The 15,157-nt window shown below is 42.4% G+C and overlaps 1 protein-coding gene across 4 annotated transcripts in view; it reads left to right on the top strand.

Moving 5' to 3' along the window:
• The window catches only part of DCLK1 (doublecortin like kinase 1), a 214,520-nt gene that overhangs the window by 101,459 nt on the left and 97,904 nt on the right, over positions 1 to 15,157 (top strand). For all 4 annotated transcript variants that reach the window (XM_079973687.1, XM_079973686.1, XM_079973688.1 and 1 more), the window contains exon 4: positions 7,203 to 7,302. In XM_079973687.1, the coding sequence (XP_079829813.1) occupies positions 7,203 to 7,302 (100 nt within the window). The remainder of the gene's footprint in view (positions 1 to 7,202; positions 7,303 to 15,157) is intronic.

Raw genomic sequence — 15,157 nt, 5'->3', positions numbered from 1 at the left:
TCCTCAAAGTGCTTCTCTTGCAGCATGCCTTTATTTATTTTATTGCTGTTCACACTAGAATTTGTACAGTTCTGTTGAAATGAATAGGGGCTGTGGGTCAACAGTATCTCCTAGGCTTAGCAAAATATTTATTGAGGGTAGAGGAGAACGAGAAAAGAAAGGTCTCTACTGTATGGATATACTAAAGCATAAATTAATATCCTAAAAACCCTTAGACCCCCATCTGCACTATACAATTAAAGCAGTATCATACCACTTTAAACAGCTTCCCCCAAAGGATCATAGGAAGTGTAGTTTGTTAAGGGTGTTGAGAAGTGATAGGAGACTGCTGTTCCCCTCACACAGCTACAATTCGCAGAGTTCCTTAGGAAAAGGGATTGATTGTGAAACCACGCTGGACACCCTTAACGGACTACACTTCCCAGGATTCTTTGGGAGAAAGCCAAGACTGTTTAAAGTGGTATGATACAGCTTTAAATATATAGTGCGGATGAGGCCTTAGCTCTGTGGTTACCTCCCAAAATCATTTGTGTTAGTCGAAACATCACAGCTGAGAAAACATTAGAATTCCATTCATGAGGTGGACTGATCCCATACGGAGTATTTGTGCCTGTGTGATATTTCCCAGGGCATCGTCATTGCACACACAGTTGTGCTGGAACGTGCTAGAAATAACTTATCCGTCCTTCAGAGAAGTGGAACGTTAGCATGATCCTCCCTGTGTGATCTTTTAGGCCCTCTGTTATTCCTAGATACATGACATCTAGTCTTTTCGCATGCCAAAACAATTAATTTGGCAGTATGACATTGCTTAAGATGCGGTTAGGAATGTGAGCTGTACACTGGGAAATCATTGGCTCAGATCTTCTCTCAGACATAAACTCAATAGGTGGTCCCAGGCAAGTATTGGTTCTCATCCAGCATCAGCAACACATTGCTCTTTGTAATACTGGCAAAGAAAAATCTAGACATGCAAAACGGACCAGTGTTGGTCCCAAGAAGCTTGCACCATGGATGTATAAATAAAAATTAATGATGGAAACCTAACATAGGAACTTTAAAATGAAACAAAAACTATCCAAGAGTGTGGTGAATTGGTGCAATTGCCTTGGGACACTTGCAAACTAAGGTACAGAGGGAGGATGGAGAAAGGAAGAAAAAACAGCAATAAAGGGAAACAAGAGAAGACTTGATTGCAATATGTATCTTGTGCAGAGAGATAATTGTCCTGCTTCTGAACCACCAGATTGTACCCAACACTGCCGTTCTGCTTGAGAAACAGGCTTCTGCTTGTGCCATAGAATTTCCCTCAGACACCCTCAAAATCTGCCCCAGAGGATTGGGGGACCATCTGGAGCAGATTTTGGGAACACACAGGGAAAGTGAGGTAAGGAAGGGAAACTCCTCTTGCATAAGTGAAAAGCCATCCACACAGCATTGCATAGACCTCTCTGACTCCCACTCTTGATTCTGTAAACCTTCTGATTCTCCCGTGTTATGCATTTCCTGTTCTAAAACAAAGCAAGATGACTTCTTCTTTGCATTTTCTGTTCAGCTATGTAGCCCTGCCTTTCCTTGAGGAACAGGCCAATGAGCCAACGTAAGAACCAAGCAAACTCTGAATTTGCAGACTCTTGAATTCATCCACAGGACTCAAATACAAATTTAATTTGTATGTAACATTACATTAAAATAATAAGAATGGTTCTTTGTTGGAGCTGAAATTTTCTGGGGAATTTGGGGGTTTCCTCCCTTAACACCCCCCTCCCTTGCATAGCTGGTAAATACTTTTTGATGCAACAATTACATTCTTTTTAATAATTTGGCATGGTGCTATTTACATTAATAGGCATCATTTTAGGGAGGGGAGGAAGCCAATTACAGTAGCAACTGTTTTGTTCTCTTTCTGAACAGATTTTCCTCCCCATTTCCAAAGTGCTTGGCTATCATGCGTGTTTTTCAGAGAGGTAGCAAATGTTAGGACCCCTTCCAAAATATTAATAAAAAGCAGTCATAGACCAATAAACAAGATGAATACACAGTGCACAAATACAGCAACGCACATGAACACACCTGGTCTTCAGAGGCCTTTTAGGGTACATATATTATTGCAACTAGGCCACTGTACCGATTTGGTTTGGTGCTTATTGTCTGTATCCTTTAATCTGCCCTTGCTTTTTGTTTTTAACAATCCTGATGCAATTGCACCCTGGCCTGGGATCACTCTGCTATGAAGGCTGAGCTGAAGGAAGGGAAGCCTTTTAGATGCTCATCATTATATTCCCCATTTTGTTTGCCCTCTTCCCAGCACACTTCACAGCGTGCCTTTGGAGAGTGCTGGCTGGAGTCTGCCTCATGCTGCAACGGAATTGTGCATGCTACACAACTGTGTGCTGTTTCTGGTAGGTTAGGCCCAGAAGTGACACATGGATCTGATTGAGCCCACAAGTGCAATGGGGCTTCTTCAATTTTTAACTGCGCGGAGCCTCCGGTTCGTTTGCAGAGTGCACTCTTGTAAATACAATCTCATTTCCTCCCCTCCTTTATAAATGAAAAACCTTTGCTTTGATGAAAGACCTCTCCTAGCTTGATGATGCAGCTGTCACCATGGAGATGTCTTGCCAACAACAAAAAAGGATGAGTTCTCTGCAGAATTATTATTTTTTAACAAACAAACAAAAAAAAGTATAAACAGCAGATAACTTTTAATGCCTTTGATTAAATCCCTGTCTCATAACTTGGACCGGAAACGAAAAGAGGACATACATATTTGTCTGTGGCACATTAATTTTATTCTTGTAAATGTTCTGTAATCCCCATGGAATGCAGTGTGCGTAATGACAGATTAACAAAATGGGTGTGAGTGAAAGACTTCGAGCCAAAGACAATAAAGAGAGGGATGTGTAATTAGCTGAATTTGAGGGAATGATTCAAACCCTTGACTCTGTAATTTTTCAAGTGTTAATATTTTGCTAATCACTTTTATCGTCACACAGCTCATCTTAAGGTTGTTGCCATCAAAGTTAAACCAGCTATTGTTTTTAAAAAGGGCATTTGAAATGTTTCAAAAACAACACACATTCCATTTTGAAGACACTGTCAATACATCTGGCTGCCTTGAGTCATATTCAATGAAAAGCTTCAGGAATAAGAAACCATTCTGGATATGTAAAAAAACAACCCAGTTGCCACCAGGGCTTTTCTGCAGGATGATGCTCCACAATGAAATGATATTGCTTGTGGCTGAATTAAACAAATTGCTACGAAATATATATTGAAGCTAATCCAAGTGTAGGTGATGTTTCTGTCCTAGGTCTTTTAAGAGGCTGGCAAATGTTCAAGAATATAGTAGAAGATGTAGTAGGAGATCTAGATCAGAGGAAGTTGTGGAACTTTTTATCAGTCATTTCCATGAAAAGAAGAGAGTCATTGTTATATACTGAAGTTCTCACCCTGAGCCAGCAGGGGGATACTGTAGATAGTTTTCACTCAGGTCCGCATATGCAAACAAGGAATTGAAAGTGACGTTCAGTGATTGGATAGTTACAGAAAGTGGTTACTGTTGCATTGTAGTTGAGCTCTATTTAAGCAGGTTGGCTGAACCCTTCAGTTCAGTTCTGTTCTGGCCTGTGAATAAATAAGAGCTGTCTGAAGAATCGTTGTGTCGTCTGATATGTTCACCCACAACTTAACAGTCACTATAAGTGAAGTCAAAACTATTGATGTATGTGGCCTAACATGCATTCTGGCACAGACCAGAGAAGTTTGTGGAATTGGGGGAGATGTCAGGCCTGCCCTGAAATAGCAGGCAGGCTACGCAGCCTCCTGTTCCTCCAAGACCTCTGCTGAGATTGGGGTTTCTGTTGTCAGAGGAGGAGGAAGCTAATAAGGGACCATTAAGAAGAGAGAGCAGGAGGCGGCTTGAAGTTGCCAGTCAAAAGTTGTTCAGCACCAGTGGTAACAGGCCGAAGAAGCACTCCTATACTACTGGTAGATGTGACGGCTGCTCTTGTTGATTCTGCATTATTATCCAGTGCTACTGTTCCACTCAGACAACAGACTTGTGTAAAGGAACTCCTCCTCCCCTTTTCCCTGCATCCTTCTGCACACCCTCCAAATCTGCTCAAGAGGATTGGGGACTCACACTGAGTCCAGATAACAGATTTGCAAGCTTTGCTGTGAGATTGATTTACTTATTACCCCTCCCCCCAACCTACACGCGCGCGCGCACACACACACACACAGTGTTAAATTAAGTCTTATGGGACACCAGGACATTTAAGGTAAAGGTAAAGGTACCCCTGCCCGTACGGGCCAGTCTTGACAGACTCTGGGGTTGTGCGCCCATCTCACTTAAGAGGCCAGGGGCCAGCGCTGTCCGGAGACACTTCCGGGTCACATGGCCAGCGTGACATCGCTGCTCTGGCGAGCCAGAGCCGCACACGGAAACGCCGTTTACCTTCCCGCTGGTAAGCGGTCCCTATTTATCTACTTGCACCCGGAGGTGCTTTCGAACTGCTAGGTTGGCAGGCGCTGGGACCGAGCAGCGGGAGCGCACCCCGCTGCAGGGATTCGAACCGCCGACCTTTCGATCGGCAAGTCCTAGGCGCTGAGGCTTTAACCCACAGCGCCACCTGCGTCCCACCAGGACATTTAGGCAGTCATTAAAACATTCCGGATTAAACTAGCTCTTTTTCCTCTTATGTTGACTGTAAAATACTGTGTTTCTGGACGCTGTGTCTGTTTGTCCCCCGCCATGTAGTTTAATGCATGCAACTGAACAGTGTTTAAATCATCACTGTTGACTTGCACACCACTCATATAGAGAGATATTCTAAATATTCTTGCTTTAGCATTTAAATTGGATGTCAGGGAAAGATGTGGAAACAGGTTACTACTTGTTATTCTGTTCGCATGGTGCTTTTTGTACAGAGATTCTTTCCCCCAAATCTGGGCTTCAGTAACAATAATCTGACCTAGTATAGCCTTTTATCCATTCCAATTTTCTGCCTGTTCATAATCAGTGAGAAATATTGAAGTTGAAGTAGTTAAAGTGAGGGGAAAATACTTCTGAATAACTAAGGTTTCGTTTTTGATTATCAGATCAGGTTAAATGACCGCAAGGACAGGATATAGTCTGTTCCAGCCTTCTGCATGACCCTGGGCTAGTCACTCATTCTCAGCTGAACCTACCACAGTGGGTTTTTTGTGAGATTAATAAGGGGGTGGAGACTATATATGGCACCTTAAGCTCTTCAGGGAAAAGATAAATATTATAAATATTATAAATCAATAAAATTAAATGCCATTATTATTTGTGTATCAGCCAGTGACCACAACCCGAAGCTCTGTGTTCACTGACTTTACCTACTACTCTTTTACTGTTTTTTTAAATTGTATTTTTATTGTAATTATATTATTTAGCATTGTTGCACTGTACACCGCTTACATTTTTGAAATATTGAGCAGTTCCTACATGCTTTAAATAAATAAATGAATAAATAAATGTTTAACTGCTCTAATGAGGAGATGATGAGGGGAAAATAGTTGTAGCTTGCAAGGGAATCAAATAAAACAATTGCTGGTTGTGGTTGTTCCATGTTTGCATATGGCACATCTTATCTGCATTTCATATTCAGGTGTTCTTGTTATTTTTAGTTTCAGCAGAAGCATATTTCTAATCTGTTGTGGCAAACTGTCAAAGCAGAATCAAAAGCCCAAAGGAGATCTTGTCTTCTGCGTACCTGGCAGTTGTGAAATACCATACGAAAGAAACATTAACATTACTATTAGTATTAGAAAAAGAGGGAAAGAAACTAAGCAATTGGGGGGTGGGAAGCCATCACAACAGACACAGTCACATATAACTGCACTCACCAAGCCATTTGTTTCCATTTTCGATGGGCAAGGTTGTGCCTTAGGAAACTATCTTTCCACATTGGGCATTATGGTAGGAGCATGTGACTTATGTAGTATCCAGGTCCCTTATTAAAATAATAATAATTTCAAAGGTCAGCACCAGCATTTTGAATTGGGCCTGAAGCAGGGGCAGGCAACCTAAGGCTAGGGGACCAGATGCGGCATTCTAAACCCGGCCCATGGACAGTCTGGGAATCAGTGTGTTTTTACATGAGTAGAATGTGTGCTTTTATTTAGAATGCATCTCTGGGTTATTTGCGGGGCATAGGAATTTATTCATTTCCCCCGCCCGCCCCCAAATATAGTCCGGCCCACCACATGGTCTGAGGGACGGTGGGCCGACCCATGGCTGGAAAAGGTTGCTGACCACTGGCCTGGAGTAATAGTGCAATAGTGTTAAACATTCTGACTTTCAGTCTCAGGTAGCTGCATTTTTCACAAGGTAGCCACACAAAAAGCACATTACAGTTATTCAGCTGCACATTTTGAGGAGAAGCTTGTCAGGTGGCAGTGGTAGCTTGTTTCTAAAAACAGCAGGTTTTGTTTCTGTTTGTTTGCTTGGGTCCTACAAGCTTCCCATAACTCCAGTTGCTGGTTATCTAATAAAGGTAAAGGTAAAGGTACCCCTGCCCGTACGGGCCAGTCTTGACAGACTCTGGGGTTGTGCGCCCATCTCACTTAAGAGGCCAGGGGCCAGCGCTGTCCGGAGACACTTCCGGGTCACGTGGCCAGCGTGACATCGCTGCTCTGGCCAGAGCCAGAGCCGCACACGGAAACGCCGTTTACCTTCCCGCTGGTAAGCGGTCCCTATTTATCTACTTGCACCCGGAGGTGCTTTCGAACTGCTAGGTTGGCAGGCGCTGGGACCGAGCAGCGGGAGCGCACCCCGCTGCAGGGATTCGAACCGCCGACCTTTCGATCGGCAAGCCCTAGGCGCTGAGGCTTTAACCCACAGCGCCACCTGCGTCCCCGGTTATCTAATAGATCTTGTTAAAATTATCACAATAATCTTTGCCAACAGCAAAGCAAAGTAAACTGAAACCTACCAGTGATACTGTATACAGATTGCCAAAACATGAAAGTTATACGGCAAAATTTTCATGCAACGTGGTAAAGTATACCAGTGTTTTCCATAAAAATTTTCATATTTTAAAAAGTTTCCCTAGCCAATGATTTGGAGTACTCCTGCAATGAAATCTCTTCTGCATTTAAACCATTTTACTAGATGTTCTCATTTGTGAGATAGCTGGTGTCAATTTTGTTCTTCTTTTTTCTTATTGCAGGTGATGTGCCTTCAGGATTTTTTTGGCGAAGATGACATATTTATTGCATGTGGCCCTGAAAAGTTTCGTTATCAGGATGACTTCTTGCTAGATGAAAGCGGTAAGAAAACAATATTTTTCATAGATGTATCACTATCTATATTTTTTTTAAATTAAGAAATGTTTTAAATTTCCAAGTTGTGCATTTGTGAATGGTTTTTATTATCTGGGCCAAGTGGGCTAAATGAAACTGTTAACCCAGAGTTTGATACAAAAGCAATCACTTCATGTTTTCAAAATCCTTTCCTTTTGCAAAATATAACCTATTAAGGCTAGAAATGTCACGTTTAACTGTCAGGTTTCTGTAACCTTGAATAGTATATGTCTTGATGGTGAGGCAGAAAACGGGGAAATGGTAACAGTTCCCATCTGTTGTGATTTATGGAACACTGACCAATGTGTTAAGCAGCTTTTTGGCTGGGCTCTGAGTAGCAGACACTGCCAGCTGGCTTGTTCTTCTCCCCACATCAGGAGAAGACACTTTCACAGTGGAGAAATTTCTGTGGTGGGGCATCTGGGAAATCTCTCAGATTGTGCCTGTCCTCAAGGAGTAGGTCTGAAGAGTTCTGTCATAATCTCAGGTGTCAAAAACTTGTGTTCTGAGTGGAGTGTAACAAATGAGAACATGATGAACCAGGAAGAGGCTGATGCTGAATCAGCTTAGGCATGAGTCACTGCTCAATACTCCCCCTCCCCATCTCAAGACACATCAAGGGTAGCAGCTCATATAGAAATTTGGTTGTGGGATGTGCTGAGGGTGGTTAATTCCTGCTCTGAAAGATTCTGAGGGAAGGTATTAGACTGAAAAACATTTCCTCACAGCATCACTGGAAGTTAGCTAAACACTGGTATCTTATAAGATTTGCTGGATCAGACCAAAAGCTTATCTAGTGCAGCATCCATTTGCTCACATTGGCCAGGCAGATGCCTATGAGTCACTTAGTATTGCTGCACATGCCCCCAGTCTCTGAGTGGCGAGAGATTCCAGGGGTTCCAGCCCTTAACCAGAGTCTGCTTTCCTTGGAATGGAGGTCAATGGAAACTGTGGTGTCTCTTAGACATATAGTATTGTTTACACATATAGACAACCTGAAGTTAGGCTGGAGAGGCTCTCGGCGTTAACACTCCAACAGATCTGGCCTCCCCACTAGGTTTCAAGGGAAGCCCCAAGCCACAGCTTTGGGTCCAGCACAAAGCAAAGCAAGCCTCTGTGTTTCCAGCTTCTGGCAGGAGCCAAAACACCCCCACCCCTCTCTCTCTCACACACACACACAGTCTCCCCCTTGGCCTGTTGTTTTCCCTCCTAGAATTAAGTGGCATCCAGCCAGGTGTGGTAGGAAAAGGCCCATCCATTCGTTTCTGCTGCAACAGTGCAACCTCTTTAGACATGTAAATGGCAGTATTGGTTTGGCTCATTCCACAGGTTTTGTCTCACAGATACAGGATTGCAGGCCTGGATGGGACCCACCCAACCTATAGTGATACCTATCCAAAACGAAAATATCTATTTGTGGGCATAAACACAAAACAGCTGGAGAAGTATCTCAGTAACAAAGCATCAAGATAAACAGTTAAGCAAATTAGGCACCTCTCCCCATATAGCAACAGGGTCAGAGCAGTCAACCCTTTCCCCTTTGTGAGCTTACACACTACACACTCTGGCACTACAATTTTGTCGTTGCTTGGAAAGTCTTTTAAGTCACGATCAAAATCTCCCAAAGGTGGCATAATGAAACATTTAGGTTCCAAGAACTCTTATCACTTGCCTTTTGCTTTGTTGGAAATTTGCTTGGTTGGAGGTTTCCTTTTTCTGGTTTCTGTACTGTAACAGCTGTTACAATTTAGTTTTTAATACGCTATTGTTGCTCAACAAGAACATAAATCTTATTGTTCTGTGTTGTCTACATCAGTGCTGGCGAACCTGGGCTCTCCACCGGATGATTGACTCCCAATGCCATCCGCCCAACGCAGCACAGCCAATGGTTGGGAATGATGGGAATTACAGTGCAGCAGTGTGGGAGGGACGGCAAGTGCCTCTTCCCTGGCAGTGACTTTCGAGGGTATCAGACTGGGGTCCTTCTCAGCCATACCTTAGAGATGCCAAGGACTGAACCTGAAGCCTTTTGCTTTATTCCTGAGCTATGGTCATTTTCCGTGTCTCTTCTTAATCATATTTTGCTTTATTGTGCTCCCCGTGATTAAGAGCTGTCAGATTTCATTGGAGGAAAAACAGGGTTCAAACAAGTTGCATATGGGGACATGTCTCAGTGATCCCATTCACTGAAATTCCATCTTGTCCTTGTCATGAGTTTATGAACTCTATTGTGAAAATGAATGGCTCGTCTCTCAGCTTCATTCTTTCGTTTGAAATGTGGGTGTATAGGACAATCCATTAAATGAATGAAATTTTGTCCTGAATAAGAGGCTCCCCTTTTGTGTTTGTGTGTCATGTAAAAGCAAGTGGCTCAGCATACTACTTACTTAGACATACATTTTATGTACCAGAAGCTCTGGATAAGCACATATTATTCTTCCTGAAAGTGTCCACATACATCTTGTTACAATGGTGGTATCTCTTCTAAATAGAACCTAATTATTCAAAATCCATAATTCATTAGCTTTCAGAAAGTGCCAAACTTTCCTGGGGGCATTTGAGGATAATATATTCACCCTTAATATTCATTAAGTTCTTTTTTTAAAAAGGGGAAAAATCTTATTAAAAAAAAAGTCACAGTATGCCAGCTGAGAGGAGAGAAGAAAACCTCATTGGAAAAATGTTTCAAAACTGATTAGTTCTGAAATAGTGTAATAACCTGAAATAAATTGATGAACATTTCATAAAGCCAGGAACTAATGGAATTGGTTTAGGGAGGGAAGAGTAGAACCTAGAGGATTTTGTTTTCTGAACTAAGATATGGCATTGTGTTCCAATGCAATGGTGTACAACCAAACTACTGATAAATCTTTCCCCTGTTTTGTGGCAAGGCTGTGCTTTGCCTGTCTTTAGTTTGTATCCTGCTCAATCAGCAATGTCCTCTGGTTCACAGATTTAAAACAATTAAAATACAATTGCAGTTTCAAAATTAAACAAAGCAATGTAAAAACAGATAAAGACAGAAATCAGGCAAAAACAATGCTGTGAACTGCAGAGGCCACAGACAATGCGTTGTAGGGGGTTGGACAAGGGTCTCATTCCAACTTGAATGCTCTGCCATAGACACAGACCACAGCACTAACACTCAACAATCTCTTGGATTTCTCTGTTAAAAGGAAACCTGTGGATTTCACCCTTGGTACCTAGAGCCTAGGAATACCAGTGGCTACAAAGGAAGATCAGTAAGTTAGGAAAGGACATGTTAATGTTGCTGCAAAATGCTCAGAGGGTGGAAAGCTTGACACAATGTACTGGAGGCTTCAGGTTACATGGCTCCCAAATCACGTCCACCTCTGAAACTGGGGGCTGGGGGACCCCTTTAGTTAGTACCCTGTTCAGCTAAGAATAACTCTTAAGAAATACAGGAACACGTCACCACTGGAGAATAAGAGTCTCTAGCAACCATCTAGAGCAGTGATTTGGAACCAGTGGCCCTCAAGGTGTTGTTGGGCTGCTAATCCCATCAGCCCCAAACAGTTTAGCCGATGGTCAGAGATTATGGAAGCTGTAGTCTGGCAACATCTGCACCCCGCCCATGAGCTAAAGCCTTCCTACATGGAACTGCTTACTGCATGATACTCTTAAAGCAGATATTATGCTTTGAATAATCTAAGGCTGACTAATTACTGGTAATTTTTTCCTGTTACCATGGTGCTAAGAGGATGAGGTCATAGGGTGGTGATTAAAAGAATATCTTAGATCTTAGTGAGTTTGTTAAGAGGTATAATACCTCTTTTGTGCAGAAAGAGAAAACTTCAATGATATCTGTGGACTTTCAGCTAACATGAGAGAGGTGGCAGTTAGTCCTAGGAAAATCTACTGGAGGCTTGTTAGGAGACAAAAAAGTGGGGGATAATTGGAAAGCAGTTCATTTTCTTGGTGTCCATACTTGGTAAAATTATTATTTTTAATTTAAAGCATTATTGTCTATTCTGTCAGGATAAGAAGTTTAGGAGTCTTGACCACTTAGAAGACAGGCACCCCCAAACTCGGCCCTCTAGCTGTTTTGGGACTACAATTCCCATCATCCCTGACCACTGTTAGCTAGGGATGATGGGAGTTGTAGTCCCAAAACAACTGGAGGGCCGAATTTGGGGGTGCCTGGGTTGTGGAGACAAAGAAAGGTGCTGAATCACTCCAATCATACAGCTAAGCTTTGTTTGACCTTATAGACTCTCTTCCCCACTACTCACTTTGAAAAGGGAAGCTGAAGGACAATTCATACATTGCAGCTGCTGTGTGGCAGTTACTGGAAATGTTTCCACATGGAAGTGGCCACATGAGACAGCTGGAACCTGTGACAGAATGCTCTCACCACATTGGCACTTGAGTTACTTTTGAAAGACGAGGGAACAGCTTGCTGTGCATCTCCACCTTGTTCCTAAACCTGTTCTGTACTCTGCAGCCTTTGAATGGATGGGCTTTCTTCAAGTGTGGTGTAAAAATAAGTTACTTGACAGACCAAACCTCTCCTTTTTAATTCAAGATGCCCAAGGTGGAGGCTATGTAGCTGTATCTGATTTCCCATCCCTCCCCAGCTCACTAAGTCAGGTACCCATTTACATGCCAGGTGGCCTGAAGAAAACTGGGGTTAAACTAAGTTTAAAATCTCTAACCTCTTTTACTGAATATTCTCACCATTAGGTAGTTAGTATTTTTCCTTTTGTTAAGGGCTTCCTTATTAGATCATTGACGGAGGATAAGGCCATCAATGACTGCTAGTGATAGATGTATACCATCTTCAAGGCTGGAGGCAGTATGCCTCTGAAAACCAGCTGGTGGGAATCTTAAAGGAAAAGAATGCCTTCATGCCCTACTGGAGGACTTTCCATATGCATCTGATTGGCTACTGAGTAAGAGGAGAGCTAGACTAGATAGGCCCTGGGGCAGAAGACAAGTAGCAATGCCTTGTGGAGCACCCTGGCTCTCTCCAGGTTTGGCGAGAGGGGGGCATTCCAGTGGCAGCAGAAGTGGGAGTGTGGGGTGCTTGGTTGGGGAGGGAAACGGCACCTTCGCATTTCACCTCAGGTTGCAAAACAAACAAGGTCACCCCTGTTATCACTGTCTACTCTACTGCATTTCAGTCATGTCACTTGTGGCTTATATTTTTGCACCATGCTCTGCCAAATCATGCACTTTTAATAACTAGACAATGTGGATTTATTGCAGTTCATGATGTAGCTGTGCTGAAGATATTTCTGATCCCACCCTGTCATCTTCTCTCACCATAATTCTTAAGAGATTTCCAGTCTGGAAGGCTTTTCTGAATCGCCCAAGTCCTTCTTAAGGACTTCACACTGATGAGATTTTGGTGTGAAGCAAGTTGAATTATGAGGCCTGGCATCTTCCTTAAAACAAAGTGAATTGGAATGGCTACCCAATAGTTTTGCTGTTTCTTGGGCTCTTGCTGCAGGCAATTGGCAGTTGCTTTGTGTTTTGGATACTTATATTTTTAACCTTTGCCAATGATGCCATCCTCATGCCTGGCAAGCCTCTTTCAGTGTGCATCATACTGTACATCTGTGCATAACAGAATGAAAAAGATCTTTACTGTGAGGCAGGATTGAAAGACTGTCATTCTTGGGATAACTTACAAACCACAACCATATTAAAATTTCATACTACCAATTGAACACATCAACTCCACCCCACCCCGATGCTTCATTTTGATTTATTGTACTCATTTTAGTTTTGAAATGGCACTTGGGATGCCATCTTTGTCTTGACCTTTTGCCAGGATGACTAATCTCTCACTGCACTGGTAATAAGAAAAGTACTTAATTTCATGAGCTGGAAACCACGCTAGGGGGAAACATGATGTACCTGATTCTGAAGGCGGCCTGAGCTGGCTTGGTTGAGGACACGCTTGTTACTATTTTGCAAAACCGCAAACACTTCAGGTTTGTTTTTTGTTTCTTAAAAATATCCTGAAGACAGTATTTAGAAAATAATTCATATTCCATCTGTCTGTGAATCATGCCCGAAGCAGCTAACAACATTAATTAGTTTTAAAAGATCAGTAAAACAGTGAAAAACATTGCCAAAACTATTGCTATGAGTTGGGGGGGGGCGGTAGGCTATATGGCTGGGCCCCTTTCTAATTTCTGGATCCAGCATGGATTCAATTTGTGGAATAGCCAGACTAGCTTCTTGTTTAGGTAATGACCCTCTAAGTATGGCTCTGTGCCAGATGGCAAATGGGTGGGCCCACCTCCCTGAACTTGTTGGTACTTAGAAAGAAAAAGGCAGAGTTGGTGTGTGACAGGTAGAAGCTGGACACAGGCTGCAGACTGAAGCCTATGCGGCAGAGCCATGCCTGATTTCTCCTGGAATCCATTGTAGGCTCAGGTTGTATATATGTGTAGATAAGCCGTATACAATAAAGACACCACAGTTTCTGCTGTCCCTCATTCCATGGAAACTGAACCCTGGGTCAACACCAGGAATCCCTGGAATCTCACCCTGCTCAGAGATTAGGGTGGCGTGCAAGACTATTAAAATAGATAATAATAATAATAATAATAATAATAATAATAATAATAATAATAATTTGTTAGATTGAATTTGTTAAGGAGTCCTGCCTTATTCCTGAACTCCTGTTGTCAAGAAAATACTAACAGATCTCAGTATGGAGGACAAGAGCAAGCAGGGACACTTATATAATTTTTATAAAATAGACTGCCCCTATATCTCTATGAGTCCTTCCCAGTTGGACTTGTAGACGTAGCTGCTTGCAGGACTGGGGGAGTTGTTCTCAGCTCTTTGTTGCTGAGTTATTGACTCATAAGAACTGTAGCTTAGAGGAGGCTATTCCAAGAGCTGGGTGAGTGGTGCCTTGATCAGCCCAAAGACTTTATAAGGCCAGCTGAAAGAGATGCCAAATAGATTAGTCCCTTTGGGGTCAACACTTTTGGGTTGAGATGAGGCCAAGAGCACCACACTATTTGATTGGCTTTTGCTATGAGTATAACTGGTTGTATTCTTTTATGTTTATACTTAGTATGCCAACCATCCCAGGTCTGGTAAGAGCATGAGTCTGGTTCAGGCTCATGGATCAAGCTTTGGTTCATAGGTTCATGCTTCTCTCTCCAGTCCCCAGGACTCTCCTCAGGCCACTTCCCATTCCTCAGGCCTAGATGGAGGATGAAATGTGTTGCACATCTGACTTTTGTTGGTCAGAATGCAGTAAGCTAAGACACTCATTTTTGCTCCACCCACCACTGACATATGACTCCCAGAATTTTGTCTATGACAGAATGTGGCCCTTGAGCTGGGAAAAAGGTTCCCTATGCCAGAACAGAATAGGCATTATCCTAATATATAGATATATAATACATAAAGCTGTTCTTTAAAGTTGGGGAAGGTGAAGCAGAAACAGCAGATACTCCTTTTAGTAGCTGACTAATCGGCAATGGAATTTAAGGGGAAACCACCTTTTATGGCTACTTTATACCCACTTCATTTCTCTGTAATATCTTGACAAGTTGGCTTCCCTAGGCAAGAATTAATGTGGCTCTAATTTAATTTTATAGTCATTTTGATTGCTGTATATTTATTTGGCTCAAAGTCAGTGATAACATTTAGAAATAGAAACACATGTTTTTCAGAAATCTGCCGCTAGAGGAACCCTTAGCTCACCCCGGCCTCAAAATGCTGTTTCCAAAAGAAACTTGGGTTTCATCTGCAATAGGGTTTTCAAAACTGAAAAGCTGTAACCACACACACTGGCCTCATTCAAATGTAACAGTAAATTGTGGTTTAG

The sequence above is a fragment of the Podarcis cretensis genome (genome assembly GCF_951804945.1).
Source record: "Podarcis cretensis genome assembly, chromosome: 4".
NCBI classification, from domain to species: domain Eukaryota; kingdom Metazoa; phylum Chordata; class Lepidosauria; order Squamata; family Lacertidae; genus Podarcis; species Podarcis cretensis.
The sequence above is the reverse complement of the archived record's forward strand: the minus strand, read 5'-3'. Positions and strand labels throughout refer to the sequence as shown.